The 27,318-nt window shown below is 48.5% G+C and overlaps 3 protein-coding genes across 5 annotated transcripts in view; 1 reads left to right on the forward strand and 2 right to left on the reverse strand.

Annotated features, from left to right (window-relative positions):
- DDAH2 (DDAH family member 2, ADMA-independent) overlaps positions 1-23,673 on the reverse strand; it is an 83,351-nt gene extending 59,678 nt beyond the window's left edge. The window contains exon 1 of the mRNA XM_083160052.1: positions 23,496-23,673. The gene's annotated coding sequence lies outside the window, so the exon portion shown is untranslated. The remainder of the gene's footprint in view (positions 1-23,495) is intronic.
- LOC146036201 (uncharacterized) lies at positions 1-24,674 on the forward strand. Of its 2 annotated transcripts, XM_083160058.1 has the most exons (6): positions 1-1,232; positions 2,322-2,589; positions 6,109-6,335; positions 7,425-7,692; positions 14,637-14,759; positions 23,398-24,674. In XM_083160058.1, the coding sequence occupies exons 4-6, from the start codon at positions 7,650-7,652 to the stop codon at positions 23,598-23,600; spliced, it is 369 nt and encodes a 122-aa protein (XP_083016184.1). In that variant the 5' UTR covers positions 1-1,232; positions 2,322-2,589; positions 6,109-6,335; positions 7,425-7,649; the 3' UTR covers positions 23,601-24,674. The 2 variants fall into 2 exon arrangements, with proteins under 2 accessions (XP_083016184.1, XP_083016185.1); XM_083160059.1 differs by lacking the exon at positions 6,109-6,335.
- Positions 24,662-27,318, reverse strand: part of CLIC1 (CLIC family member 1) — a 40,095-nt gene continuing 37,438 nt past the window's right edge. For both annotated transcript variants that reach the window (XM_083160056.1, XM_083160057.1), the window contains exon 6: positions 24,662-26,731. In XM_083160056.1, coding sequence (XP_083016182.1) covers positions 26,570-26,731 — 162 coding nt within the window. In that variant the 3' untranslated portion in view covers positions 24,662-26,569. The remainder of the gene's footprint in view (positions 26,732-27,318) is intronic.

A 27,318-nucleotide genomic window follows, 5' to 3' on the forward strand; every position in this document is an offset into this window, starting at 1 on the left:
GTGCCCACAGTTAAAATGGCCGCGGGAGGGCTGGTGCGCATGTGCGGGCGCACACAGCTCCTCCCGCGGTGATTAAAAGGCTGTGGGGAAGTATGGGGCGCAGTGGCGTAACTTGTCCTCCGCAGCCCCAGGCGGGGCGGGGAGGAGCCAGCACCACTGGGCGCACGTTCATTAGCTCTGGGCAGGGGCGGATTGGCCCACCGGGAAACCGGGCCGTTTCCCGGTGGGCTGGCACATTTTGAAAGAGAAGCGGCCGCTCACCCTCCCTCCCAGCCGGCCAGTCGTCCGGCCTCGGCTGTGCCCACAGTTAAAATGGCCGCGGGAGGGCTGGTGCGCATGTGCGGGCGCACACAGCTCCTCCCGCGGTGATTAAAAGGCTGTGGGGAAGTATGGGGCGCAGTGGCGTAACTTGTCCTCCGCAGCCCCAGGCGGGGCGGGGAGGAGCCAGCACCACTGGGCGCACGTTCATTAGCTCTGGGCAGGGGCGGATTGGCCCACCGGGAAACCGGGCCGTTTCCCGGTGGGCTGGCACATTTTGAAAGAGAAGCGGCCGCTCACCCTCCCTCCCAGCCGGCCAGTCGTCCGGCCTCGGCTGTGCCCACAGTTAAAATGGCCGCGGGAGGGCTGGTGCGCATGTGCGGGCGCACACAGCTCCTCCCGCGGTGATTAAAAGGCTGTGGGGAAGTATGGGGCGCAGTGGCGTAACTTGTCCTCCGCAGCCCCAGGCGGGGCGGGGAGGAGCCAGCACCACTGGGCGCACGTTCATTAGCTCTGGGAGCCGGCCGGAGGTAGGAGTCCCTTATCTCAGCTCTGCTGCAGCAGCTGTAGCCAATAGTATACTTCTCTATCTCTGGCTGTCAGTGTGAGGATGCTCAGTGACCCTGATGGGGCGGGTCACTGAGCGTCCTCACACTGACAGCCAGAGAGCTCCCCCTTCCTCTCTGCCCACCGCTCCCCCTTCCACCCTGCCCGGCTCCAACTAACCTTCAGGCTTCCACTACCCCAGCTGCAATGCATGCCGTGAGAGCGGCAGCCACTGCCCACTCCCCAAAACACCCCCCCCCCTTCGGCGGGTGGGCGGGGCCTCGCGGACCCGATGGGGGCGGAGCTAAACGGGACCTGGTTTGGGGGCGGAGCTTCATGGTGTGATGGCTGCCGCTGCTGCTGCCTGGGCAAAGGGGAAGAGATGCTGCCCAAAAGCAACCAGACTGCACTCTGTGGATGTTCCAAAGGTAAGAGTGCAAACTATGGTATGTGTGTTTATTTGGGGGATGGGTTGGGCTGAGGGTGGGGGGTTAGGCTCAGGGAAGGGGGGGGGGGTGTAAGTGTTAGGCTGAGGGAGGGTTAAGAGTTAGGCCTCAGGGTATGAGGGTTAATTAGTTGGGAGGGTCAGAATTATCCTGTGTGGGGTCAGGGAGCTCGTCAGCATAATAGAGTGCAGGGGCAGGGCAATTGAGTGTGTCGTGGGATTGGACACGGGTTGAGGGAGTGCGTCAGTGTGATAGGACACAGGCCATGGGTTGAGGGAGTGCGTCAGTGTGATAGGACACAGGCCACGGGTTGAGGGAGTGTGTCAGTGTGATAGGACACAGGCCACGGGTTGAGGGAGTGTGTCAGTGTGATAGGACACAGGCCACGGGTTGAGGGAGTGTGTCAGTGTGATAGGACACAGGCCACGGGTTGAGGGAGTGTGTCAGTGTGATAGGACACAGGCCACGGGTTGAGGGAGTGTGACAGTGTGATAGGACACAGGCCACGGGTTGAGGGAGTGTGTCAGTGTGATAGGACACAGGCCACGGGTTGAGGGAGTGTGTCAGTGTGATAGAACACAGGCCACGGGTTGAGGGAGTGTGTCAGTGTGATAGGACACAGGCCACGGGTTGAGGGAGTGTGTCAGTGTGATAGGACACAGGCCACGGGTTGAGGGAGTGTGTCAGTGTGATAGAACACAGGCCACGGGTTGAGGGAGTGTGTCAGTGTGATAGGACACAGGCCACAGGTTGAAAGAGTGTGTCAGTGTGATAGGACACAGGCCACAGGTTGAGGGAGTGTGTCAGTGTGATAGGACACAGGCCACGGGTTGAGGGAGTGAGTCAGTGTGATATAGCTCAGGCCACTGGGTGAGGGAAAGCGTCAATGTGATAGAGAGCAGGCCGCAGGGCGAGGGTCAGTGTTATAGAGCACAGACCAAAGGGGGGAGGGAGTGTGTCCAGTTTATGTCCCAGCATGGGAAGGAATTGATGACGTTTGATGGGGAGGGGCGGCATAGATAACAGTTTATGGGGCCCCATAATTTCTGTTGTCATCCCTGGCCGTTGCAGAGAGCCCGCTGTGCACGTTTCAACCCCATCTGGGTCTTTGTCAAGACAGCAAGAAAACAGCATCAGTGCATCATGGAGGTTGGAGGCCAAGCCAGAAGCAGACATGTAGAGGTGGGAGCCTGACCCTGAAAGACACCAGGAGCTGACGCCAGAAGCAAGAGCCGGGAGCTGGAGTCTGAACCTCGCAGGAGTCAGAAGCTGACATCTAGAAGCAGGAGCCGGGAGATGGGGTCTGACCCTTGCAGCTGCCGGGAGCTGACAGCCAGAGGTAAGTCTAGAGGTCTAGCGCAGCTTAGGATGTGGCAGTATGGCCCTCTACCTCCCAAGCTGCTTCACACCACACTTGCACCAATCTTAGCCAACTCCATCTTTCTCTCGCCGTCTCTCCATCTCTCTCTATCCACCCCTCCGTCTCTCTTTTCCTTTCTCTCCTGCCTTTACCCCTGATCTCTCCATCCTCTCCATTTCTCTCTCCTCTCCTTCTCTCCCTCTCTCTCCCTCCTTAGCCTCTCTCTCCCTCCCTCTCATCCTCTTTGTTTGTCTCTCCCTCTCCATTTCCCTGTACCCCACTCTCTCTATCCCCCTCCATTCTCTCTACCTCGCTCCCTCCCCGCCTTCCCCTCTATCCCCCTCCTCCTTCCCCACTATCTCTTTCTGTCACCTCTCTCTCCTGTCATCCAATGCCTCTACCTGCCATCCTCTGACACACATTGCCTTCCCCTGGCATCACCCACTTATTACCTCTTACTCTCTCCTTGAGGTCACCCACTGCTTCTCACTGTCACCCTTTGTCTCTCCCTGTTAATCACTGCCCCTCTATCTCCCATTATCTCTCCCATTTATCAACTACATCCCCATCTACTTCTCCCTGGTGTGACTGTCACTATCTCCCTATTTCCCTCTCTCTCCTGTCGGTCTCTGCCTCTTTCAGACATCACTCTTTGCCTCTCGCTGTTACCTTTTCACTGTCCACTGCCTCTCTACATCATTCCCTTTAAGAGGACACCATTGTGAGGCCATGGCCACTGTTCCAGGAGCTCACACAAATAACCTCTCCCACTGTCATGGTGACCCCCCTGTCACTTTGTTCTGGATCCACCTACACTGTGTGTCACTATGGGCCTTATTCTAGTTCACTCTTTCTGACAAAATCCTTCTTAAATGGACAAAATGTGCACTGCAGGGGGGTATATGTAATTTGTACAGAGAGAATTAGATTTGGGTGGGGTTTTACTTCAAAGTAAGATCTACATTGCAGTGTAAAAATAAAGCAGTCAGTATTTACCCTGCACAGAAACAAAATAACTCACCCAAATCTAATTCTCTCTGCACAAGTAACATCTGCCCCCCCTGCAGTGCACATGGTTTTGTCCATCTAATACCCCTTTTAGACATACTACCCGGGATTTTGGCCAGGTATACCCGGGATTTTCAACCCAGGTCACTCCCGGGATTTTAGTAATAGACCCCCTTTCACACTACACATCAAATCCGGGAAAAACCCGGGTATACCCCTTTCACACATAAGCCAGGCTTTTCAAGCATTTCAGTGTTTCATCATTAAAATGGGACACGCCCCGGCAGCAAAAAAAAGCAACATCACATGTTTAAAACTGAAAAACCCGGGTAAACCCATTCAGACATAAGCCGGGTATTATACCCGGGAGTTAAATACCGGGAAAAACCCTGGTCAATTGCAGGTGCTCAGTATCCGGGAGTGAAATCCCGGGTATACCCTTTCAGACATACACTAGTCCCGGGTCTGGGCGCGTTCATGTGAAAAAACCCGGGATTTTCACGTATGTCTGAAAGGGGTATTAGAAAGATTTTGTCAGAAAGAGTGAACTAGAATAAGGCATAATGTGTAATTGGCAATACGTTATTGCATAATGTGCATTTGTCATAACTGTGTGTGGCATAATGGTTATGGACATTACAGTATGTGGCATAATGTGTAATGGGCATTAAGGTATGGGGCATAATGTGTAAGGGTCATTATGGTGTGTGGTATATTATGTAGTAGACATTACAGTGTGGCATATTCTGTAATATGCATTACAGCATGTGGCATATTGTCTAATAAGAATTGCCACAAACCCTTTTTTGGAATGGCCACACTATAGGTTCTTCATAAATTCTTATGTTTTTCTTTAATTCGTGTTTGGGCATATTTTTACTGTTAGCACTGGGAGCGCCTAATTGCCTAAACAATTTTTTGGGGCTGGGGGGGGAGCAAAATTTCTACCTACCACCTATCACAGGGAGGCATGCTGCCTGTGACCATGGCTGAACGGGCAGCAGTGAGGGGCCAATCTGATGTTGGATGCTGCCACCCTATCAGAAGTGGCGTTCCTCCTGGGCAGCAGGAAGTGTAAGCAGCCAGCAGCGCTGTGTGTGCCGCCTGTGTAACCAGGGATTGATAGAGGGGGAGGTGAAGGGGGCAATTGCCCTCCCCCTAGAAGAAAACCAATCCTCCTCGCTGGAAGACAGCTCCACCATGTCTGCGGACGGTGGAGAGGGCAGCCTGGTAATCCCGAGCAGCGCTCGCCGGATCAGGCTGCAGCAGTGGGCTGGGCATCGGCGGCGGCTCTCTCCTTCCCTGCACTTGAGAATGTGAGCGGGGAGAGACACAATTACTGCCGCTGTCCCATCCCCTGCCGCTGTCCTGTGTCCCCCCCCCCCCCCCCCCAGCTCTGTATGCTCCAGCCAATGGGACTAGGGGGAAGGGGGGGTGTTAATATGTTGTGCCTAGGGGTGGTGTGACCCCTAAATCCGGCCCTGCGTATGTATGTATGTGTGTGTGTTATACGGATGAGCAGCACTCCTGAGGACCAATAATACACACTTACAGGCGGCTGTAGTTAACTACAGCCGACCAGTAAGCGTGTATTATTGGTCCTCAGGAGTGCTGCTCATCCGTATATCTTGTATTTACCTAAGGCTGGCTAGCCTTACCTGCAGCGGGCACCCGGGGAAGTTGGTATCAGGACGCTGGGCGAGCCGGTATTGTACATTTTCTCTCTCTCTCTCTCTCTCTATCTATCTATATATAATCTATATCTTGCTGTACGGTCCGGCACTGCCCATCCTCTTAGTCGCAAGACTTAAAATGCCCAGGTGCCCATCACTCGTCAAACCGACTCCACACAAATAGCGATATACAAACAGATGTCACTCCGGGTCTTTGTGGTGAAAAAAAGTAAACTGCTTTTTTTCACCACAAAGGGGGGGCAGTTGATAGTCCCACTGTCACCCCTTGTCTTTATTTCCCCAGCCCCACAGGCTGCAGAATAGATGCTGTGCGCATGCACCTATCTGCAGCCTGAGGGGCTGGGGACATAGCCAGCAGCTCAGAGAGCCACTAGCCATGCCGCCACAGCAGCGATAATGGGGCATGGTCTCATTTAAATAGGCCAAGCCCCTATCGCTAGGCCACACCCTGAAAAAAATTGGGCGTGCCTCTGCCGCACAACAGATCCCTCCCCCCCCCCCCATTAGGGCTGCTTTAAGATATTTCCCGGGCTGGATTTAATTCCCAATCCGCCCCTGGCTCTGGGAGCCGGCCGGAGGTAGGAGTCCCTTATCTCAGCTCTGCTGCAGCAGCTGTAGCCAATAGTATACTTCTCTATCTCTGGCTGTCAGTGTGAGGATGCTCAGTGACCCTGATGGGGCGGGTCACTGAGCGTCCTCACACTGACAGCCAGAGAGCTCCCCCTTCCTCTCTGCCCACCGCTCCCCCTTCCACCCTGCCCGGCTCCAACTAACCTTCAGGCTTCCACTACCCCAGCTGCAATGCATGCCGTGAGAGCGGCAGCCACTGCCCACTCCCCAAAACACCCCCCCCCCCTTCGGCGGGTGGGCGGGGCCTCGCGGACCCGATGGGGGCGGAGCTAAACGGGACCTGGTTTGGGGGCGGAGCTTCATGGTGTGATGGCTGCCGCTGCTGCTGCCTGGGCAAAGGGGAAGAGATGCTGCCCAAAAGCAACCAGACTGCACTCTGTGGATGTTCCAAAGGTAAGAGTGCAAACTATGGTATGTGTGTTTATTTGGGGGATGGGTTGGGCTGAGGGTGGGGGGTTAGGCTCAGGGAAGGGGGGGGGGGTGTAAGTGTTAGGCTGAGGGAGGGTTAAGAGTTAGGCCTCAGGGTATGAGGGTTAATTAGTTGGGAGGGTCAGAATTATCCTGTGTGGGGTCAGGGAGCTCGTCAGCATAATAGAGTGCAGGGGCAGGGCAATTGAGTGTGTCGTGGGATTGGACACGGGTTGAGGGAGTGCGTCAGTGTGATAGGACACAGGCCATGGGTTGAGGGAGTGCGTCAGTGTGATAGGACACAGGCCACGGGTTGAGGGAGTGTGTCAGTGTGATAGGACACAGGCCACGGGTTGAGGGAGTGTGTCAGTGTGATAGGACACAGGCCACGGGTTGAGGGAGTGTGTCAGTGTGATAGGACACAGGCCACGGGTTGAGGGAGTGTGTCAGTGTGATAGGACACAGGCCACGGGTTGAGGGAGTGTGACAGTGTGATAGGACACAGGCCACGGGTTGAGGGAGTGTGTCAGTGTGATAGGACACAGGCCACGGGTTGAGGGAGTGTGTCAGTGTGATAGAACACAGGCCACGGGTTGAGGGAGTGTGTCAGTGTGATAGGACACAGGCCACGGGTTGAGGGAGTGTGTCAGTGTGATAGGACACAGGCCACGGGTTGAGGGAGTGTGTCAGTGTGATAGAACACAGGCCACGGGTTGAGGGAGTGTGTCAGTGTGATAGGACACAGGCCACAGGTTGAAAGAGTGTGTCAGTGTGATAGGACACAGGCCACAGGTTGAGGGAGTGTGTCAGTGTGATAGGACACAGGCCACGGGTTGAGGGAGTGAGTCAGTGTGATATAGCTCAGGCCACTGGGTGAGGGAAAGCGTCAATGTGATAGAGAGCAGGCCGCAGGGCGAGGGTCAGTGTTATAGAGCACAGACCAAAGGGGGGAGGGAGTGTGTCCAGTTTATGTCCCAGCATGGGAAGGAATTGATGACGTTTGATGGGGAGGGGCGGCATAGATAACAGTTTATGGGGCCCCATAATTTCTGTTGTCATCCCTGGCCGTTGCAGAGAGCCCGCTGTGCACGTTTCAACCCCATCTGGGTCTTTGTCAAGACAGCAAGAAAACAGCATCAGTGCATCATGGAGGTTGGAGGCCAAGCCAGAAGCAGACATGTAGAGGTGGGAGCCTGACCCTGAAAGACACCAGGAGCTGACGCCAGAAGCAAGAGCCGGGAGCTGGAGTCTGAACCTCGCAGGAGTCAGAAGCTGACATCTAGAAGCAGGAGCCGGGAGATGGGGTCTGACCCTTGCAGCTGCCGGGAGCTGACAGCCAGAGGTAAGTCTAGAGGTCTAGCGCAGCTTAGGATGTGGCAGTATGGCCCTCTACCTCCCAAGCTGCTTCACACCACACTTGCACCAATCTTAGCCAACTCCATCTTTCTCTCGCCGTCTCTCCATCTCTCTCTATCCACCCCTCCGTCTCTCTTTTCCTTTCTCTCCTGCCTTTACCCCTGATCTCTCCATCCTCTCCATTTCTCTCTCCTCTCCTTCTCTCCCTCTCTCTCCCTCCTTAGCCTCTCTCTCCCTCCCTCTCATCCTCTTTGTTTGTCTCTCCCTCTCCATTTCCCTGTACCCCACTCTCTCTATCCCCCTCCATTCTCTCTACCTCGCTCCCTCCCCGCCTTCCCCTCTATCCCCCTCCTCCTTCCCCACTATCTCTTTCTGTCACCTCTCTCTCCTGTCATCCAATGCCTCTACCTGCCATCCTCTGACACACATTGCCTTCCCCTGGCATCACCCACTTATTACCTCTTACTCTCTCCTTGAGGTCACCCACTGCTTCTCACTGTCACCCTTTGTCTCTCCCTGTTAATCACTGCCCCTCTATCTCCCATTATCTCTCCCATTTATCAACTACATCCCCATCTACTTCTCCCTGGTGTGACTGTCACTATCTCCCTATTTCCCTCTCTCTCCTGTCGGTCTCTGCCTCTTTCAGACATCACTCTTTGCCTCTCGCTGTTACCTTTTCACTGTCCACTGCCTCTCTACATCATTCCCTTTAAGAGGACACCATTGTGAGGCCATGGCCACTGTTCCAGGAGCTCACACAAATAACCTCTCCCACTGTCATGGTGACCCCCCTGTCACTTTGTTCTGGATCCACCTACACTGTGTGTCACTATGGGCCTTATTCTAGTTCACTCTTTCTGACAAAATCCTTCTTAAATGGACAAAATGTGCACTGCAGGGGGGTATATGTAATTTGTACAGAGAGAATTAGATTTGGGTGGGGTTTTACTTCAAAGTAAGATCTACATTGCAGTGTAAAAATAAAGCAGTCAGTATTTACCCTGCACAGAAACAAAATAACTCACCCAAATCTAATTCTCTCTGCACAAGTAACATCTGCCCCCCCTGCAGTGCACATGGTTTTGTCCATCTAATACCCCTTTTAGACATACTACCCGGGATTTTGGCCAGGTATACCCGGGATTTTCAACCCAGGTCACTCCCGGGATTTTAGTAATAGACCCCCTTTCACACTACACATCAAATCCGGGAAAAACCCGGGTATACCCCTTTCACACATAAGCCAGGCTTTTCAAGCATTTCAGTGTTTCATCATTAAAATGGGACACGCCCCGGCAGCAAAAAAAAGCAACATCACATGTTTAAAACTGAAAAACCCGGGTAAACCCATTCAGACATAAGCCGGGTATTATACCCGGGAGTTAAATACCGGGAAAAACCCTGGTCAATTGCAGGTGCTCAGTATCCGGGAGTGAAATCCCGGGTATACCCTTTCAGACATACACTAGTCCCGGGTCTGGGCGCGTTCATGTGAAAAAACCCGGGATTTTCACGTATGTCTGAAAGGGGTATTAGAAAGATTTTGTCAGAAAGAGTGAACTAGAATAAGGCATAATGTGTAATTGGCAATACGTTATTGCATAATGTGCATTTGTCATAACTGTGTGTGGCATAATGGTTATGGACATTACAGTATGTGGCATAATGTGTAATGGGCATTAAGGTATGGGGCATAATGTGTAAGGGTCATTATGGTGTGTGGTATATTATGTAGTAGACATTACAGTGTGGCATATTCTGTAATATGCATTACAGCATGTGGCATATTGTCTAATAAGAATTGCCACAAACCCTTTTTTGGAATGGCCACACTATAGGTTCTTCATAAATTCTTATGTTTTTCTTTAATTCGTGTTTGGGCATATTTTTACTGTTAGCACTGGGAGCGCCTAATTGCCTAAACAATTTTTTGGGGCTGGGGGGGGAGCAAAATTTCTACCTACCACCTATCACAGGGAGGCATGCTGCCTGTGACCATGGCTGAACGGGCAGCAGTGAGGGGCCAATCTGATGTTGGATGCTGCCACCCTATCAGAAGTGGCGTTCCTCCTGGGCAGCAGGAAGTGTAAGCAGCCAGCAGCGCTGTGTGTGCCGCCTGTGTAACCAGGGATTGATAGAGGGGGAGGTGAAGGGGGCAATTGCCCTCCCCCTAGAAGAAAACCAATCCTCCTCGCTGGAAGACAGCTCCACCATGTCTGCGGACGGTGGAGAGGGCAGCCTGGTAATCCCGAGCAGCGCTCGCCGGATCAGGCTGCAGCAGTGGGCTGGGCATCGGCGGCGGCTCTCTCCTTCCCTGCACTTGAGAATGTGAGCGGGGAGAGACACAATTACTGCCGCTGTCCCATCCCCTGCCGCTGTCCTGTGTCCCCCCCCCCCCCCCCCAGCTCTGTATGCTCCAGCCAATGGGACTAGGGGGAAGGGGGGGTGTTAATATGTTGTGCCTAGGGGTGGTGTGACCCCTAAATCCGGCCCTGCGTATGTATGTATGTGTGTGTGTTATACGGATGAGCAGCACTCCTGAGGACCAATAATACACACTTACAGGCGGCTGTAGTTAACTACAGCCGACCAGTAAGCGTGTATTATTGGTCCTCAGGAGTGCTGCTCATCCGTATATCTTGTATTTACCTAAGGCTGGCTAGCCTTACCTGCAGCGGGCACCCGGGGAAGTTGGTATCAGGACGCTGGGCGAGCCGGTATTGTACATTTTCTCTCTCTCTCTCTCTCTCTATCTATCTATATATAATCTATATCTTGCTGTACGGTCCGGCACTGCCCATCCTCTTAGTCGCAAGACTTAAAATGCCCAGGTGCCCATCACTCGTCAAACCGACTCCACACAAATAGCGATATACAAACAGATGTCACTCCGGGTCTTTGTGGTGAAAAAAAGTAAACTGCTTTTTTTCACCACAAAGGGGGGGCAGTTGATAGTCCCACTGTCACCCCTTGTCTTTATTTCCCCAGCCCCACAGGCTGCAGAATAGATGCTGTGCGCATGCACCTATCTGCAGCCTGAGGGGCTGGGGACATAGCCAGCAGCTCAGAGAGCCACTAGCCATGCCGCCACAGCAGCGATAATGGGGCATGGTCTCATTTAAATAGGCCAAGCCCCTATCGCTAGGCCACACCCTGAAAAAAATTGGGCGTGCCTCTGCCGCACAACAGATCCCTCCCCCCCCCCCCATTAGGGCTGCTTTAAGATATTTCCCGGGCTGGATTTAATTCCCAATCCGCCCCTGGCGGTGCAGCCCATGAGACCACGCCCCTAACTCATGAGCCCCACCCCCCTTTTCCAGCACTTGGTTTTGCATCGCAGTTACTAATCTGCTGCACCGGTTTTCCAAAGGGATACGGACATTGCTGTGTATAAATATTCCACAAACCATGTATTTAATGCATGCCCAGATCATATGAAGTAATTACGCAGGCCTGGTCTGCCTGTGCCACATGACTCATTACTCACCATTATGCATGACATGACATTAATAAACACCCCAACAGGTGGGACTGCTCCTTACAGACAAGCTGCAATAGCCATCTCTGCCAGTGTACCCCAACTTCCACATCCCCACTATTGGGTTATAGGAATATAGATGGAATAAAAGTCCAGACATAATAATAAGTCAGCATGTTGCTGGGATGCGGAGAGACCCCAGTATTCAATAACTGTACTTGCTGCATAGTTAACAGTAATGGAATGACAGATAATTAGGAAGAGGAGGTCAGTAATTACAGGGAGAGCAGTAGATATAAGAGAGACACACAGGGCCAAACAGAGATAGCAGCAAGCAGGTCATCAAACATGAATCTCTTCATCGTGGTCACATCCCTGGTGTTACTAGTACAGAGCGGTAAGTAATCCGGAACCAGCGCACCTTATACAGCGGTAAATGGGAGGTGCATATATTATAGAGAGGCCAGGCAGAGTTGGAGGTGCTATAGAGATTGCCCGCTGGTTATGTTATATGAATGCAGACCAAATAATGACTACAGTATACTGTAGGTGGTATAATATAGAGACATCAGACATAGGAGCAGTTTTACCAAAGCCTTAGGGGGTCGATCCTATTAGGTGCGGATGATTCACGAGTGCAAGAATCATTACGGCACCGGGCACACTTTGCGGCAGACAGAATTTGCCTAAAAGAGCTTGCACCTTCATAGGGTTGCGAAATTGGCCCAGCGAATCGTGCGAGATTGGCTTAATTTGGGTTGGAACGGCACCTCGTACCCTTCGGAGCTAATAAGATCGACCCAGATTCAGCTCTTAAGTGACGTTTCTCAAGCACAGCCTGTAACAGTTACGTGACAGCTGATTGGCTGGTACTCGGTGGTAGATGAATGAAGCAGTGATAAGGGGGAAGTGAGCCAGAGGAGACATGGCAACCAATCAGCACTGAAGTAACATCTATCATGTGCATGATATAAAATGATACAGAACATCGGATTGATTGCCATCGGCCACTTCTCCTCTGGCTCACTTCTCCTCCCTTATCACTGCTTCATACATCTACCCTTGAACCTCTCATCACTTTATCACTCGCCATGGCTTAGTACATCTGCCCTATACAGAGAGTACATGATCCCATAATTATTTCAGCTTCTCCAACTCATCTCAACTCCAGTTTACAAGCTATATCCAAGACTTTGATGGCTAACCTTGACACTCCAGCTGTTGTTGAACTACACATCCCAGCATGCCCTGCATCAGATTTAGCATGGCCAAAACTGAAGCAGAGCATGCTGGGATGTCTAGTTCAACAACAGCTACAGTGTTAAGGTGAGCCATCACTGTCCTATAAATTAGTTTGGTAAGCTTGGGCACCCAACCTAAGCGGACACCCAATATTCAACGTATACATAGCTGTGAAGAGAGAAGCCTGACCAGTATGGGGGGACATAAGTGTCCACGATAAAAGAGGAGCATGAATTGTAATTCTATGGGGAGCACTAAATATAATGGGCCAGAAGCACTAAGTTTCAAAAGTGATAAAATGGAGAGTGATAAACAGCCAGCCAATCAGCTCCTACCTGCTATGTTACAGGCTGTGTTTGAAAAATGTCAGGTAGGAGCTGATTGGCTGGCTGTTTATCACTCTCCATTTTATCACTTTTGAAGCTTAGTGCATCTGGCCCAATAACATAAGGAGGGCAGTTGTGCTGTGACCCATCGCAAACCAACCTTTTGTGCTGTAACTCATAGCAACCAGATTCTCTTTATAAAACTGAATGTCTGATAGATTGATTAAATAAATAAAAAAAATGTAGCTCCTTTAGAAAATTGATTGGTCACAGCATCATAGTGTATAAGATAGGCATACACGGTGCGACATGACCCCTCAGTTCCACAGCAGCTGGAGAGGCAATTGTTGGCAGGGATATTGTATGGGAGATGTGTTAAACCTTGGAAGGAGATAATGGGGCAGATGTATTAAGCCTGGTGAGGAGATAAAGTGGAAGGAGATAACGCACCAGCCAATCAGCTTCCAACTGTCAGTTTTCAAACACAGCTCATTGGCTGGTGCGTTATCTCCTTCCACTTTATATCTAGTTTATCTCTTCGTCTGGCTTAATACATCTGCCCCAAAGTACCAATCAGCTGCTAACAGCCATTTTTCGAACATGGCCTGTAACATGACAGCCTGTATAGTTTGCTACTTTATCTCTCTCCACGATATTACTCTACAAGTTTTGATAATTCTCCTCCCGTGTGTTTTCAGAAAGTCAGATACTTGGTCTGGGAGTTTTATCTGACAATAGGCCAGATTCTCTAAGCTTCAAAAGTGATAAAATGGAGAGTGATAAACAGCCAGCCAATCAGCTCCTGTATGACATTTTTCAAACAGTCTGTGACATGGCAGGAAGGAGCTGATTGGCTGGCTGTTTATCACTCTCCATGTTATCACTTTTGAAGCTTAGAGAATCTGGCCCAATGTATCCCTAGATCTAGAGATGAGCCTCTGAAAGCATGCAGTATAATGTTACTATGTCTATACTCATTCAGTGACATGCACGGTATTGGCTGTACTACACGGGATGATTGCATTCACCATACAGAAGTATATCTTGATATAAATAAAGGGGTGAACACACGGCTGGAGGCTGGGCGATTTTGACTAAGCAATTCCTTGCGTGCAGCCGAATAGACACTGCAGCATCTAGTCAAAATATACTTGCCAGAAGCGTCTATTCGGCCGGGCAATAGCGACGCTGTGGGGCCACGCACCGCTATCGCCCGCTGTGTACACGCGGGGCGATTAAGGGGGTTGGGATCATTTGGTCTACAGCATGATGGTCGACAGTCATTAGGTCGACACCATTAGGTCAACATGGGAAAAGGTCGACATGGTTCTAGGTCAACATGGTTCTAGGTCGAAAGGTCATTAGTTCGACAGGCCATTAGTTTGACAATGGCAGGTATTCAATGCTGTGGGCAAGTGGTGACAGTGAGCAGAGCTTCCTGCTCGCTGTCACCACTCACCCTGTCAGTATTCAACGCACCCCCCTCATACGCCAATTCTAATTATCCGGCTTTTCAAACGCCAGCTTATCCGGCAGCTGCGGTCAGACCCCCCACTTCACACAGGAGAGGAAATCTCGGTCTAAAATTTAGACCCAAGATTAGCAATATCGCAACTTCTATCGCCCAGTGTGTATGGGGCTTAGGGCCCCCTCCCCAGATTCTGGAGCCCCTAGGCAGTTGCCTATTGGTAGAGCCGGCCCGGTCTGTGTGTGTTCTTCCTTATACCAACACAGACCTCGCCTATACAGTAACTCATCTCACATCCATGTACTTCTGGTGTTGTAATACATATGCCTAGCAGGCAGCCACACAGATCAGGGTGACATACTGCACAGTGGATGGGACGCTGGGATGATGTAACGCTGTGTTTCACCCTCTAGGACACTGTCTGAAATGTTACACCTGCCTCTTCCCAACCCTCTCTCCGATGGACTGCATTAAATTCCCAGTCACCTGCCCTCCCAATGAGAGGTGTCTCTCCTCTATAGCCACTGGGAAAACAAGTAAGTAATCGGCCCCTGGTGGTCACAATATGCATTACACCACTCATGCTGCAATATTACACTTTAACAGTATATACAGTAGGGCGGAGTGAAAAAACTGAAATTGAGAAATTCAAAATCGGCTAGTGTGGTAAAGTTGTGACTTGACCTGAATAAGAAACGTGCAAAAGCATTTTGATCTGAGTCAACATCTTCTGTTCTGGCAAGAGGCCTAAAGTTTCACTTTTTAGGTGAAAATGACGAAACCTATGAAGATGCTCCAATCTAGTTATAATTATGTCAGGATGTCTTAGAGTGGTTCATTAATATACTTTAGCATAGTAAAAAACAGTACGAGCTTGTCCTAGTGCAAAGTGACTGACTGGCGGGAGAAAAAATCCCTGATAATTGACCCATTTTCATGGTCACAATTGTGAATATTGTATGTTTTCTCCTGAACGTGTTTATAATAGAAGAAGCACAAATACTCTAAATGGAATTTCATTGACACTGTGTGAAATATAATAGCCCTTAATCAGACCTGATCGCAGTACAAATTTGTTCTCAAAATGGGCAAAACAAATGCTGCATTGCAGGTGGGGCAGATGTAACGTGCTGAGAGAGTTAAATTTGGGTGGGGTGTGTTGAAACTGAAATCTAAATTGCAGCCGGTATTTACCCTGCACAGAAACAAAATAACTCAACACAAATCTAAAGGTGGCCATACATCTACAGATCGATTGTCAGATCTGGCTGGTTGGAACAAATACCTGGTAATATCTGAATGACAGTTTTTGGCAGTTTTCCAGCATTTCAAAGCAAAGTGCTCTCATCCATTACCAGTATTTTGTTCCAAACAGACAGATCGGACAATAAATCTGTAGATGTATGGCCACATTAACTCCCTCTGCACATGTTACATCTGCCCCACCTGCAGCTGCATTACAGCATATAATTATGCCAAAGATAAGCCAATATATTAACAGTTAAATACATTAGAGTGCATTATGCTGTAATAAGTATTGCTGATCAATCCTGCCTAGCAGGGCTGTCTTTTTGTATGGGCTTAATGGGCACTTGCCCAGGGGCCCCCGGAGTATAAGGGCTGTATGTTGATTGCTGAGGATCCCCTTTTTCCAGGGATAACAAAATTTTGAAAATCGGCCCTGGGGAACTGCAGATATCCAACTTCAAAGCAGCAGTCCACATCCGACCTGTTAAATACAATTTCCAGTCATATTTCTCAGGTTCTCTCTGACACTAGCGGCTTGTCTCTATCATGCCCAGAACCAGAGATATCAGCCTTCAAGCAGCCGGTCCCTGCTCCAGCTCCAAACGTCTGGTGTAGTTTTATATTTTTGTCAATAGATTGCTCTGGCTCCTGATCTCTGATACCCAAGTTCCCAGCACCTCCTGAAAGTTGGGACTCTAGGTTTTTATACTAGGCTAAGAAATCTATTTCCAGATAATGGCGATATCTGCAGTCAAACAAGCTGCCCTTCCACCGGAAAATGACGAACATTAAGCCCACTCCATTATCCAACCGTCCCCTGTGTATAAAACACCCCCTACCTCCCTGGAAGTCATTTACAAGGGACCCTTCATACAGCTCAGTGCCCCCTTCCACACGTTAGTGTTCACCCTCCCACCACCTGTGCAGTAAAGGAGTAATTAGCAGAAGTAACTGCTCCAGGTCCTACATGTTGAATGGAAGATAGAGCACCCCCTGCCACCCGTGGGACATCAAAGCTGCTGCTGTTACCACCCCCCACCCCTAGGAGGGGAGAATGGGTAAGGGCCCCAGTGCATTGCTTTGCCCAGGTGCCCACACTGCTGTTAAGACGGTCCTGCTGCCTAGAAATGAACACAGTGATTGGCATATATGTACTGCTGGACACCACTCATAGAATGATTAACCTGTTATTTTTTGAATCAATGTTCTTGTTTTTTTTCCCCTAAACATTAGATGTATTTGTTTATTTATTTACAGTTTCTTATATAGCTCAGCAGATTCCTTTATGCTTTACAATAGTAGACAGTGATAAAACAAACTGGGTAATGACAGACAGACTTGGGGGTTAGAGGGCCCTGCTGCAAGCTTACAATTTATTACATCATAATACACTTCAACATATTTAACAGTTAATATATTGGCTTATCTTTGGCATAATTATATGCTGTAATGCAGCCCAATCATGTTCCCAGTATAGGGGATGCAACACTGTTTTTCTGTCAATAAACAGAAGTGATATGTAAAATGATACATTAGGCAGTTTACACTTACTTGTAATACTTATTGTAACAGTTACTGTTTTTCAATAACAGACTGCAACAGTTATTTCTTATTTATATACACAGGATTGTCTATCTTTGTATATGCACTGCAAAGAGAGCAGCATAAATCCAATTTCATGTATTTCAGTGACACTGTGTGAAATATAACACTGCATAATGGCCCTTAATCAGACCTGATCGCAGTACAAATTTGTTCTCAAAATGGGCAAAAAAATGCTGGACTGCAGGTGGGGCAGATGTAACATGTGCAGAGAGATTTAAGGTGGCCATACATCTACAGATTTATTGTCCGATCTGTCTGGTTTCTGTGCAAGGTAAATACCGGCTGCATTATTTTTACACTGTCATTTAGATTTCAGTTTCAACACACCCCACCCAAATTTAACTCTCTCAGCACGTTACATCTGCCCCACCTGCAATGCAGCATTTGTTTTGCCCATTTTGAGAACAAATTTGTACTGGGATCAGGTCTGATTAAGGGCTATTATGCAGTGCTATATTTCACACAGTGTCACCGAAATTCCATTTAGAGTATTTGTGCTTCTTCTATTATAAACACGTTCAGGAGAAAACATACAATATACGGTACTCTTTACTTAGAACGGCGCCCACGATTTTGATCGTGGGCATCGTTAGTAAAAAATCTCGGCCATCTCGGGCATTGAATGCACTAAAAAATCGGGTGCGATGCGACCGACGAGATGCCCGCGATTTCCCATAGGGAACAATGTTAAATGTCTCAATTGACCCAATTTTCCTGTTCAATGCCTCAATTGACCCGATTTTTCCATAGGAAACAATGTTAAATGGGCCACAGAGGCCAAATAGGCACCCTGAAGTGTATAATGGCCACCCGAATTGTTAACGCCACCCCACGATCAACGTCAACCCGAAGCGTGGCGAGCGCAGCGAGCCCGCGAGGGGCGGCGGTACGCGTCCTACGACCTTTTCATACCCCCACTCACTGGCGGATTCAGGGGGGGGCACCTGGGCACGTGCCCCCCCTGTCATTTGTTTTGTAGCTGAGGACCAGGGCTTTCCAACGAGCCCAGCCACGTGTCTCTAGCCCCCTGGTAACCGGAGATATCGCCTGGCAAAGCTGTATCGTTTTTCCCCATAGGATAATATGGGAACCGTTAATTCCGACCCCCACCTGGTTCCGACGGCTGCCAGTTCCTCCCCTGGCATCACAGAAGCTTGTGGTTGATCTCATTCAATTACAAATCGCTGGGCCTTCAATATGATACCAGGCTGGTCCATATCGATCAATCAGTTCCTGAGATATTGTGGATAAACCGATTTTTTTATTTTTGAAATGTAATTTCATGGCTGTTCATGTTCTTTGAGGGCAGATTACTCTGGAACCAAATGTTCCAGTTTCACTGGACCAAAATCATTCAAAGCCCACTCAAAAGTTCTTCAATATGATACTTGTCTCATGTAAATGGGTCAGTTGGTTCCGAAGACATAACCGGTTAAATTAGATAACTGGTTAAAGGGGGGGGGGGGGGTTTCTCTCCCCCTCACACCAGAAAATGCAGGGACTAGGCTAGTGTAAAAGGGGCCAACATGGGAATGCATTTTCTGGTGTGGTATTATTTCAAATAGCAAGGACCAGAAAACAGCCAGGCACTGCCACTGTCAGTGGCTATCACTTCTGCCTGGCGGCGGCTGTCCCCCATTTACCGCGAGCATGTATTCCCCCTTGGCAATGAGCATGTAATCCCACATGGCAACAAGCATGGAACTTCTGGCAATGAGCATGGAACCCTTGGCAATGAGCATGTAGATAAGCCGCACTTATGTAGCATCATTTTTAATAGGCATTATGGTGTTTGGCATAACACATAATGGACATAATAGCGTGTAACTGAACATGTAATGGACATTATGGTGTAAATGTTTAATGCGCGCCTTTGGTGGACAATGTCCCTGTTTATGAAGCGTATTGTGAATTTTGGATTAATCCGTGTGGCATTATGTGAATTTTGGCTCAATCCGTGTGGCATTATGTGAATTTTGGCTCAATCCGTGTGGCATTATGTGAATTTTGACACAATCCATGTGGCATTATTTAAATTTTGGCTCAATCCTTGTGGCATTATGTGAATTTTGGCTCATTCCATTTGGCATCATGTGTAAAGGACAAGTATAATGGGGTCTAGTATTTTGTTGCATAATGTGTAGAAGTTGTATATGGTGTTGTACACTACACTCAAGAACATGCCCCCTGTTGAGTGGCCACACCCCCTTTTCCGGAGCGCGCCTTCGGCGCGCGCACAACTACATCCTTCACTTTTGTCGCCATGGTGGGCCTGCGTACTTTAACTGCCAGGGCCTATTTTTAATCCCATTCCCACCCTCTCTCTGCCGCTCTCTTAGCATGTACACTGGCACCACTAACACCGCCCCTCCCCCACCTAAACCCTCTTTTATCATGGTGCCCCCCCTGTCATTTTATCCTGGATCCGCCCCTGCCCCCACTATCCACGTCGGCGTGGAGTTGAGAATAGAAAGTGTGGCGAGCGCCGCGAGCCACCGAGCCCGAAGCGTGGCGAGTGCAGCGAGCCCCGCGAGGGGACGCGGACAGCTGTGAAGCCCGCGAGGGGACGCGGATACCTGTGAAGGTATCCGCGTCCGCTCGCCACGCTTCGGGCTCGGTGGCTCGCTGCGCTCGACACACTTTCTATTCTCAACTCCACGCCGACGTGGATAGTGGGGGTATGAAAAGGTTGTAGGACGCGTACCGCCGCCCCTCGCGGGCTCGCTGCGCTCACCACGCTTCGGGTTGACGTTGATCGTGGGGTGGCGTTAACAATTCGGGTGGCCATTATACACTTCAGGGTGCCTATTTGGCCTCCGTGGCCCATTTAACATTGTTTCCTATGGAAAAATTGGGTCAATTGAGGCATTGAACAGGAAAATCGGGTCAATTGAGACATTTAACATTGTTCCCTATGGGAAATCTCGGGCATCTCGTCGGTCGCATCGCACCCGATTTTTTAGTGCATTCAATGCCCGAGATGGCCATGATGGGCGCCCTTCTAAGTAAAGAGTACCCAATATTCACAATTGTGACCATGAAAATGGGTCAATTATTAGGGATTTTTTCTCCCACCAAAGTCAGTCACTTTGCACTAGGACAAGCTCGTACTCTCTTTTACTATTCTAAAGTATATTAATGAACCACTCTAAGACATCCTGACATAATTTTAACTAGATCGGAGCATCTTCATAGTTTTCGTCATTTTCACCAAAAAAGTTAAACTTCAGGCCTCTTGCCAGAACAGAAGATGTTGACTCAGATCAAAATGCTTTTGCACGTTTCTTATTCAAGTCAAGTCACAACTTTTCCACACTAGCCGATTTTGAATTTCTCAATTTCAGTTTTTTCACTCCGCCCTAATATACAGTAAAGGTGGCCATACATCTACAGATTTATTGTCCGATCTGCCTGGTTGAAACAAATCCTGGTAATGGATGAGGGCAAATGACAGTTGACCATTTGCTTTAAATAAGGGAAAACTGCCAAAAACTGTCATTCAGATATTGCCAGGTGTTTGTTCCAACCAGCCAGATCTGTCAATCGATCTGTAGATGTATAGCCAGCTTAACACCATATAGTTGGGAAATAAACCCATAAAAATGTATTATAGCCTTTTCTTGTCAAGCTGCGACAGTTCTTCCTCATCTTTGCGGCCACCGTTATGCTAGTTACGTTAGCCGCTATTCTGAAAGCAATTGCTGAGGTCTGGCCACCTGCCTCCGACAACTAAAGGTACTTTCACATGATCACCCTGTGTCCACGCCACCCTCTATTACCAAAGCGAGCCCATGAGGAGACGATTACGCTACATAAGTTCCGTAGTGTAAGCAGTGGCCGCAAAGATGAGGAAGTACCAATGCGACTTGTCCTCTCGGACTCACTCATGGTGGTTTTCACACACTGCAGCCGCTGGACGTCAGGACCAATAAATAATATCTGTATATGACTTGTATAAGACCATTACACTGTCATAGGTGGGACATGGAATCATAGAGTTACCTACTGTATAGTTGCCGATATCCAGACTGCTGGAGAGGGAGAAAGCAGACAGGACTGCAAGGAACCCATTCACAAAATGGCAGGTGTTATTTATAGGTAGTACAGCAGTTAGCATTGCTCCCTCACAGCACTGGGATTGTTGGCTCAATTCCACCATGTGACTGTATGTGTGGAGTTTATATTTTCTCCTTGTGTTTGCTGCACGAGTCAGCACTGGTAGCACAGGTGTGTGTGTGGCAGTCAGCACTGGTAGCACAGGTGTGTGTGTGGCAGTCAGCACTGGTAGCACAGGTGTGTGTGTGGCAATCAGCACTGGTAGCACAGGTGTGTGGCATTCAGCACTGGTAGCACAGGTGTGTGGCAGTCAGCACTGGTAGCACAGGTGTGTGGCAGTCAGCACTGGTAGCACAGGTGTGTGTGTGGCAATCAGCACTGGTAGCACAGGTGTGTGGCAGTCAGCACTGGTAGCACAGGTGTGTGGCAGTCAGCACTGGTAGCACAGGTGTGTGGCATTCAGCACTGGTAGCACAGGTGTGTGGCAGTCAGCACTGGTAGCACAGGTGTGTGGCAGTCAGCACTGGTAGCACAGGTGTGTGTGTGGCAATCAGCACTGGTAGCACAGGTGTGTGGCAGTCAGCACTGGTAGCACAGGTGTGTGGCAGTCAGCACTGGTAGCACAGGTGTGTGGCAGTCAGCACTGGTAGCACAGGTGTGTGGCAGTCAGCACAGGTGTGTGGCAGTCAGCACTGGTAGCCCAGGTGCGTGGCAGTCAGTGTGGTAGCCAGCACTGGTAGCACAGGTGTGTGTGGAAATCAGAACGGGTAGCACCAGGAGTGAAGAGATTTTTTTTCTCACAAATTATAGTTCTACTCTTTTGAGAATCGAACAAAAAGTTTGAGAACTTCAGACCCTGAACTTGAGCGGATGCATTTTGGTTTTATTTGGACTCTTTCAGCTTTTGCCCGCCTGTGAATGATTAAATACTCTATGCAGAGCAGTGCAATATGTAAGCGCACACACACACACACACACGCGCACATTATGCAAATTGTAAGGCAATCGCATGCACAGAAATATAAAGAGGACACTGATAAATAAGGGTTAAAGTATTAAGGGTCATACACATGGGGAGATTTTCTAAGGGAGCTGACTAGATCGCTTAGAAATGGAGCACTGATCGCTCCGTGTGTATAACCTGCAGCGATGGCGATGTGCGGTCCTGTGCATCATCATAGCCCCGCAGGGTAAGACTGTGCTTGCAGTGTCTTTCCTGATAGATCCTGGAGCGTGGCCTATAAACAACAAGCAAGGGCCCGCGCTGCACAGATGGCTCAGCACACATTGCAAGCGATCGCGCTTAAGCCCGTCACTCAGCACAGAGGCCGGTCGCCCCGTGTATCTCATTTTGGGCAAATCCTGATAGAAAGCACTACACAGAATTCCAGAATTTTACCCTCAGAATAAGGGGCAGATTTATTTATTAAACTTGGTGAAGTGATAAAGTGTGTGGTCTTTATCACCGGCCAATCAGCTCCTATGAAGTTACAGGCTTGGTTTCAATATTGACAGGTAGGAGCTGATTGGCCGGTGATAAAACCTAGACACTGTGGGGGTTATTTTAGTTCACTCTTTCTGACAAAATCCTTCTTAGATGGACAAAACCATGTGCACTGCAGGTGGGGCAGATGTTACTTGTGCAGAGAGAGTTAGATTTGGGTGGGGTTTTACTTCAAAGCAAGATCTATATTGCATGTAAAAATAAAGCAGTTCGTATTTACCCTGCACAGAAACAAAATAACTCACCCAAATCTAATTCTCTCTGCACGTTTCATCTGCCCCACCTGCAGTGCACATGGTTTTGTCCATCTAAGAAGGAATTTGCCTCTAAGTGTGAACTAGAATAAGGGCTTTTATCACTTCACCGAGCATAATAAATCTACCCCTATGTTCTGTAAGTGATGGGGAACTGGGCCCTGCTGTAGGAGCTGGGTCATCTGGAAGATGAACGGTGGATGGAGGCAGTTTGGAAACTCCTTCATTGTACCAGCCCCGTTCCCCTCTAACAGAGCCCTCTGGTCGCTGATCCACATTTGCACAACCATTGTGACATTTCCTTTAGAAGCTGGCGAACAGTTTAGTGGAGGGTTTCCATGACAACAGAGGTGTGAATGACCATGGCTTGGCAGGGGTGACTAGCTACATACAGAGTATAGCCAGGTAGCAGGAGGTTCCCTCCCCAGACTCATAGGAACAAGGCAGCCCTGAGCATTACAGGACCACTCGTCTGCACACAGTGATAGTGCCCTTTCTCTCCTACAGAGAACTTCCCATTCGTCTTGCATGAGATGAGCTGCGCCATCAAGTCTCTGTGTGGCATCAGCGGGCAGAAAAATGCGCTGGGCATCAACGTGACCTACCACAACACGTGCTGCGACACCGACCTCTGCAACTCCGCCACTGCTTCCAAAATATCTCTGAGCATCGCCCTGCTGACCCCTCTGCTGCTTCTGCTCCTATGGTGAAGGAACTGGTCCACTGCTGTACAGGCTGCACACTGTGCGGAATCCAGGGCCCAGGCTGCACATTTACACAAATAAACCATTCTGTCTTCATAGATGCATGTTATGTGTATTAATAAACTGACTGGCTTTAACTGCCCAGTGTTACACTTGCTGCAATACTACTTCCTACCAGCAGGTGGTGCAGTAGCGTTTTTGGGATTTGTTTTTTAAAAGTAAAAGGTCATGTATAATGTAGGGATGGCCAGTGTTGCAAGTAAGGGGGTACGGCGTGGTACGGAGTACCCATAAGAAATATGTTGCAGGTACGCAGTACCACTTACCCCTGATCCACTGTCATTTCTATTTTCATTTTAAGTCTAAATATAATGCATCCGCAGCCCGCCCACCCAGCGTTTTGATTGGTGCTGTATGCAGCTACCGGCTACTGCTGATTTAGCCTGTCACACTGACAGGCATCAGCAGCGCCGACAGCATGAAGAGCAGGCTCCACTATTGTAAGCACAAGCTGCCTGGCTCTCCCCCAAGCAAGAGCCAACCCACCCCCAGTCATTCCCTGTTTCTCATTCCCTGTCTCCTGTGTCCACGCCTCTATTGTCATTTAGTCACTCCTCTAGCTTTGTGTGACCACGCCCCCTGATGACAAATGACCATGCCCATTTTTGGTGGAGGCTATCAGTACCACCAAGAAAAAAATTCTACTTGCACCACTGGGGATGGCCATCGGTGGTTGCCATCGATGGTGATACTGCAACCAGCCAGTGATAGTCATAAACTATTATGGATAACCATCAATAGTTTTAGCTATCGATGATCATACATTATCTTTAGCTGAATGGCCCATGGGCAAATCAGAACATGCTCCGTGTCCCAGCACATTAGAAAAAAAAATTAAAAAAGAATCATCGGTTTTCTTGTGCCATCGATGTAGGGAAACCATCTGGATCTCCCACATCAATGGCAAAAGTATTCAACATCGGCCATTTCATATCATCGATGGTCGATGGCCATCCCTAGTATATTGTACTTCACATGTATGGCTAAATTATTACAAATAAATGCAATTATTACAAATGACTCTGCATCTCTTTATTTGGTACATGCAGAATTAGGTTTCACCATGATTGGGATTATAGTGATTTGGAGCGAGATGTATCAAGCTTCAAAAAGTGTTAAAATGGAGAGTGATAAACAACCAGCCAATCAGCTCCTACCTATCATATTTCAAACCCTGCAACATGACAGGTACGAGCTGATTGGCTGGCCGTTTATCACTTTTTTTTTTTTAAATCATATACTTTATTAAGATTAAGCATACAATGACGATGGCAGAAGTAGGGACCAGACAGAGCATTTGTAAGAGCATAAATGACAACGCAGAGGGTCCAAATACAGGAAGAGACATCAATCATAACAATTGAATGCAAACATTAAAGAAACAATGTAACAACAAATATCGCTATATCATCATTAAGATTTATATGTGGATGGGATAAGACTTTTTTAAGCTCGATACATCTGGCCCTTCATGATCTGACACCCAGCTGCAGGCTCTTTCCCAGAACCAGGCTTCCCAGCAAGACATACATAAGGAGTGCACTGTTTTTGGGGTTTTATGTTTTCTTTTTAATACAAATGTGAATTTTCAGAATGATTTCCTCAGCATATTAAATATACAACTTCTATGCGGAGTTTATATAATGAGAAAAAAAATTCTTTAATAATATAAATGTATCCCCTTTATTTCCATGCAATAGGGTCACCTCCGGCCCACAGGGGGATATAGCGAAGCCGCCACTGCTGTTCTCAGCCAGAACTGCTGATATATACCGAATATACACATTACTCCTCAAGGAATAGGCACATTTTTTAATGTTCCTGAATACATATACTCAAAAAGTCAATAATTGAAAGGCGTTCGGATGCTGGATTCTGTGTATAACCACTGTAAACTATTCTTGTTACCGGATAGATAGCAGATGACAGACAGGAAGCAGCCCCCCCCCCCTCCCCAATCATACAAAGTATTTAGAGACATTTACTCCTAATAAAGAAACTTACAGTATAGGAGTATTCTAAACCGCTTCAATAAAACTGTATTTAAGTTAAAAAGTCCCCTAAAAATTCAATGTTCTTGAGTTTTGGTTGATGTGTTTTTTTTTCCCTTTCTAGTTTGTATACGCCTTCCCGCAAATTTTACCAAGATCACTATTTTTTCCTGACAACGTCCCTCTGGGTTTGGTAACCGTGTCTCTATATCATACCACAGACATGATCACATTTGTAGATCGGGTTCGAAACGCACGTCAAGCTAAGCGCATTTGTTTTGGACTATATAGTACAGACCTGTACTATATAGTCTTGCCTGCACACAGTTTTATATTTGATTTCAATGCGCACAAGGGACAAGACGTGGATAATGGTAAAGGGCAGGATTGGGCACGGTCCATATATAGCTGAACGCCGGCACGTGTATAAAACAGTTTGAAACAAATTATCTCATTTATCTGTCTTGGGGGTTGTTTGGTTGCAAAAGATAAAAAATGAACACAAAATTCATTGTAGCAAATAAAACTATAGTGTCAGTCGTACGAATTGGAAGAAGTCATTCCTTCATAGGGAAATTAAAGAGTTTAAGGCACAATTGAAATGAATTACCCCTTATGAACATGTGACCGTTTGCTAGTACAACAGTCACAGCCTATGCGAGCAATTAAAGTAAACTGCCGCCCAGTGGTGGTGTCCGGCAACTACATCCTATTATATTACTGTATGACAGTGTCCCGAGAATGAAGGGGGTGGGTGGGAGGAGAGACACAACTCATTAAATGACTGGCAGGCGGACAGGCCAATTGATGCGCTATCCTTCTTGGAGATACAAAAAGTTAGGAATGTTATTTTTTCTCTCTCTTTCTTTTCTGGAATTTAAATACGAGGAGCTCTTCTTTCCTTCGGTAAGGAGCCAGGACTGGTTACTTGAGGTGCTTGGCCACCTCACCGTATGCTTGTACAATTTCATCTTTGGCCGGACACGTATTAAAAAACTCTTCACGTTGGTTGGCGTATTTCAGGTAGCGCTGAATGCCGGAGAACTCGTCTGGGATCCTAAACCCCCGATAATGTTCACAAACCACCTAAAAAAAAGGAGAAGAGATGTGAGTGAAGGGGTCCACAAGAGACAATTCTGCTTAGAAAGGCCGTAGAATGTTGACCTCTTGGCCGCAGCTCGACGATCCACGGCCGTATCTCACGGCCACACTCCCTTTTCGGCATTCAGCAGGCGGACCATTTATTCCAGCTGGCCGATTCTTCATCGAGCCCACCAAAAATAGGACAGGGTCACGGCCAATGTTCCCTCTAATTTTACGAAGGCTGTGTGCGGCTAAAGATTTTGGCTGTGCAACTTTGGAATGAAATTTACATTTTTGTGCGTCACTTATATATAACTGGAAAATGACGTTCAGCATTTGTGTTAACTTTACTTCAAAATGATATTAAACATTTAAACATTCACACAATGTAGTTAATGGGTGAAACACACATTAATTGAGTCCACAACTGCAAAAAGGGACCACTGCTGCTTTGTGCGCTCAGTTGTAATGTCTGTGCGCACGCTCGTCAAGGTGTGTGCGCGCGCACGTGCGCACAGCTTAGAGGGAACACTGGTCACGGCCTGCCCCACAGTCATGACCCAGGATTGAATATCCCCCTAATGCTGCCC

The sequence above is a fragment of the Crinia signifera genome, chromosome 9 (genome assembly GCF_055691185.1).
Source record: "Crinia signifera chromosome 9, ASM5569118v1, whole genome shotgun sequence".
NCBI lineage: Eukaryota > Metazoa > Chordata > Amphibia > Anura > Myobatrachidae > Crinia > Crinia signifera.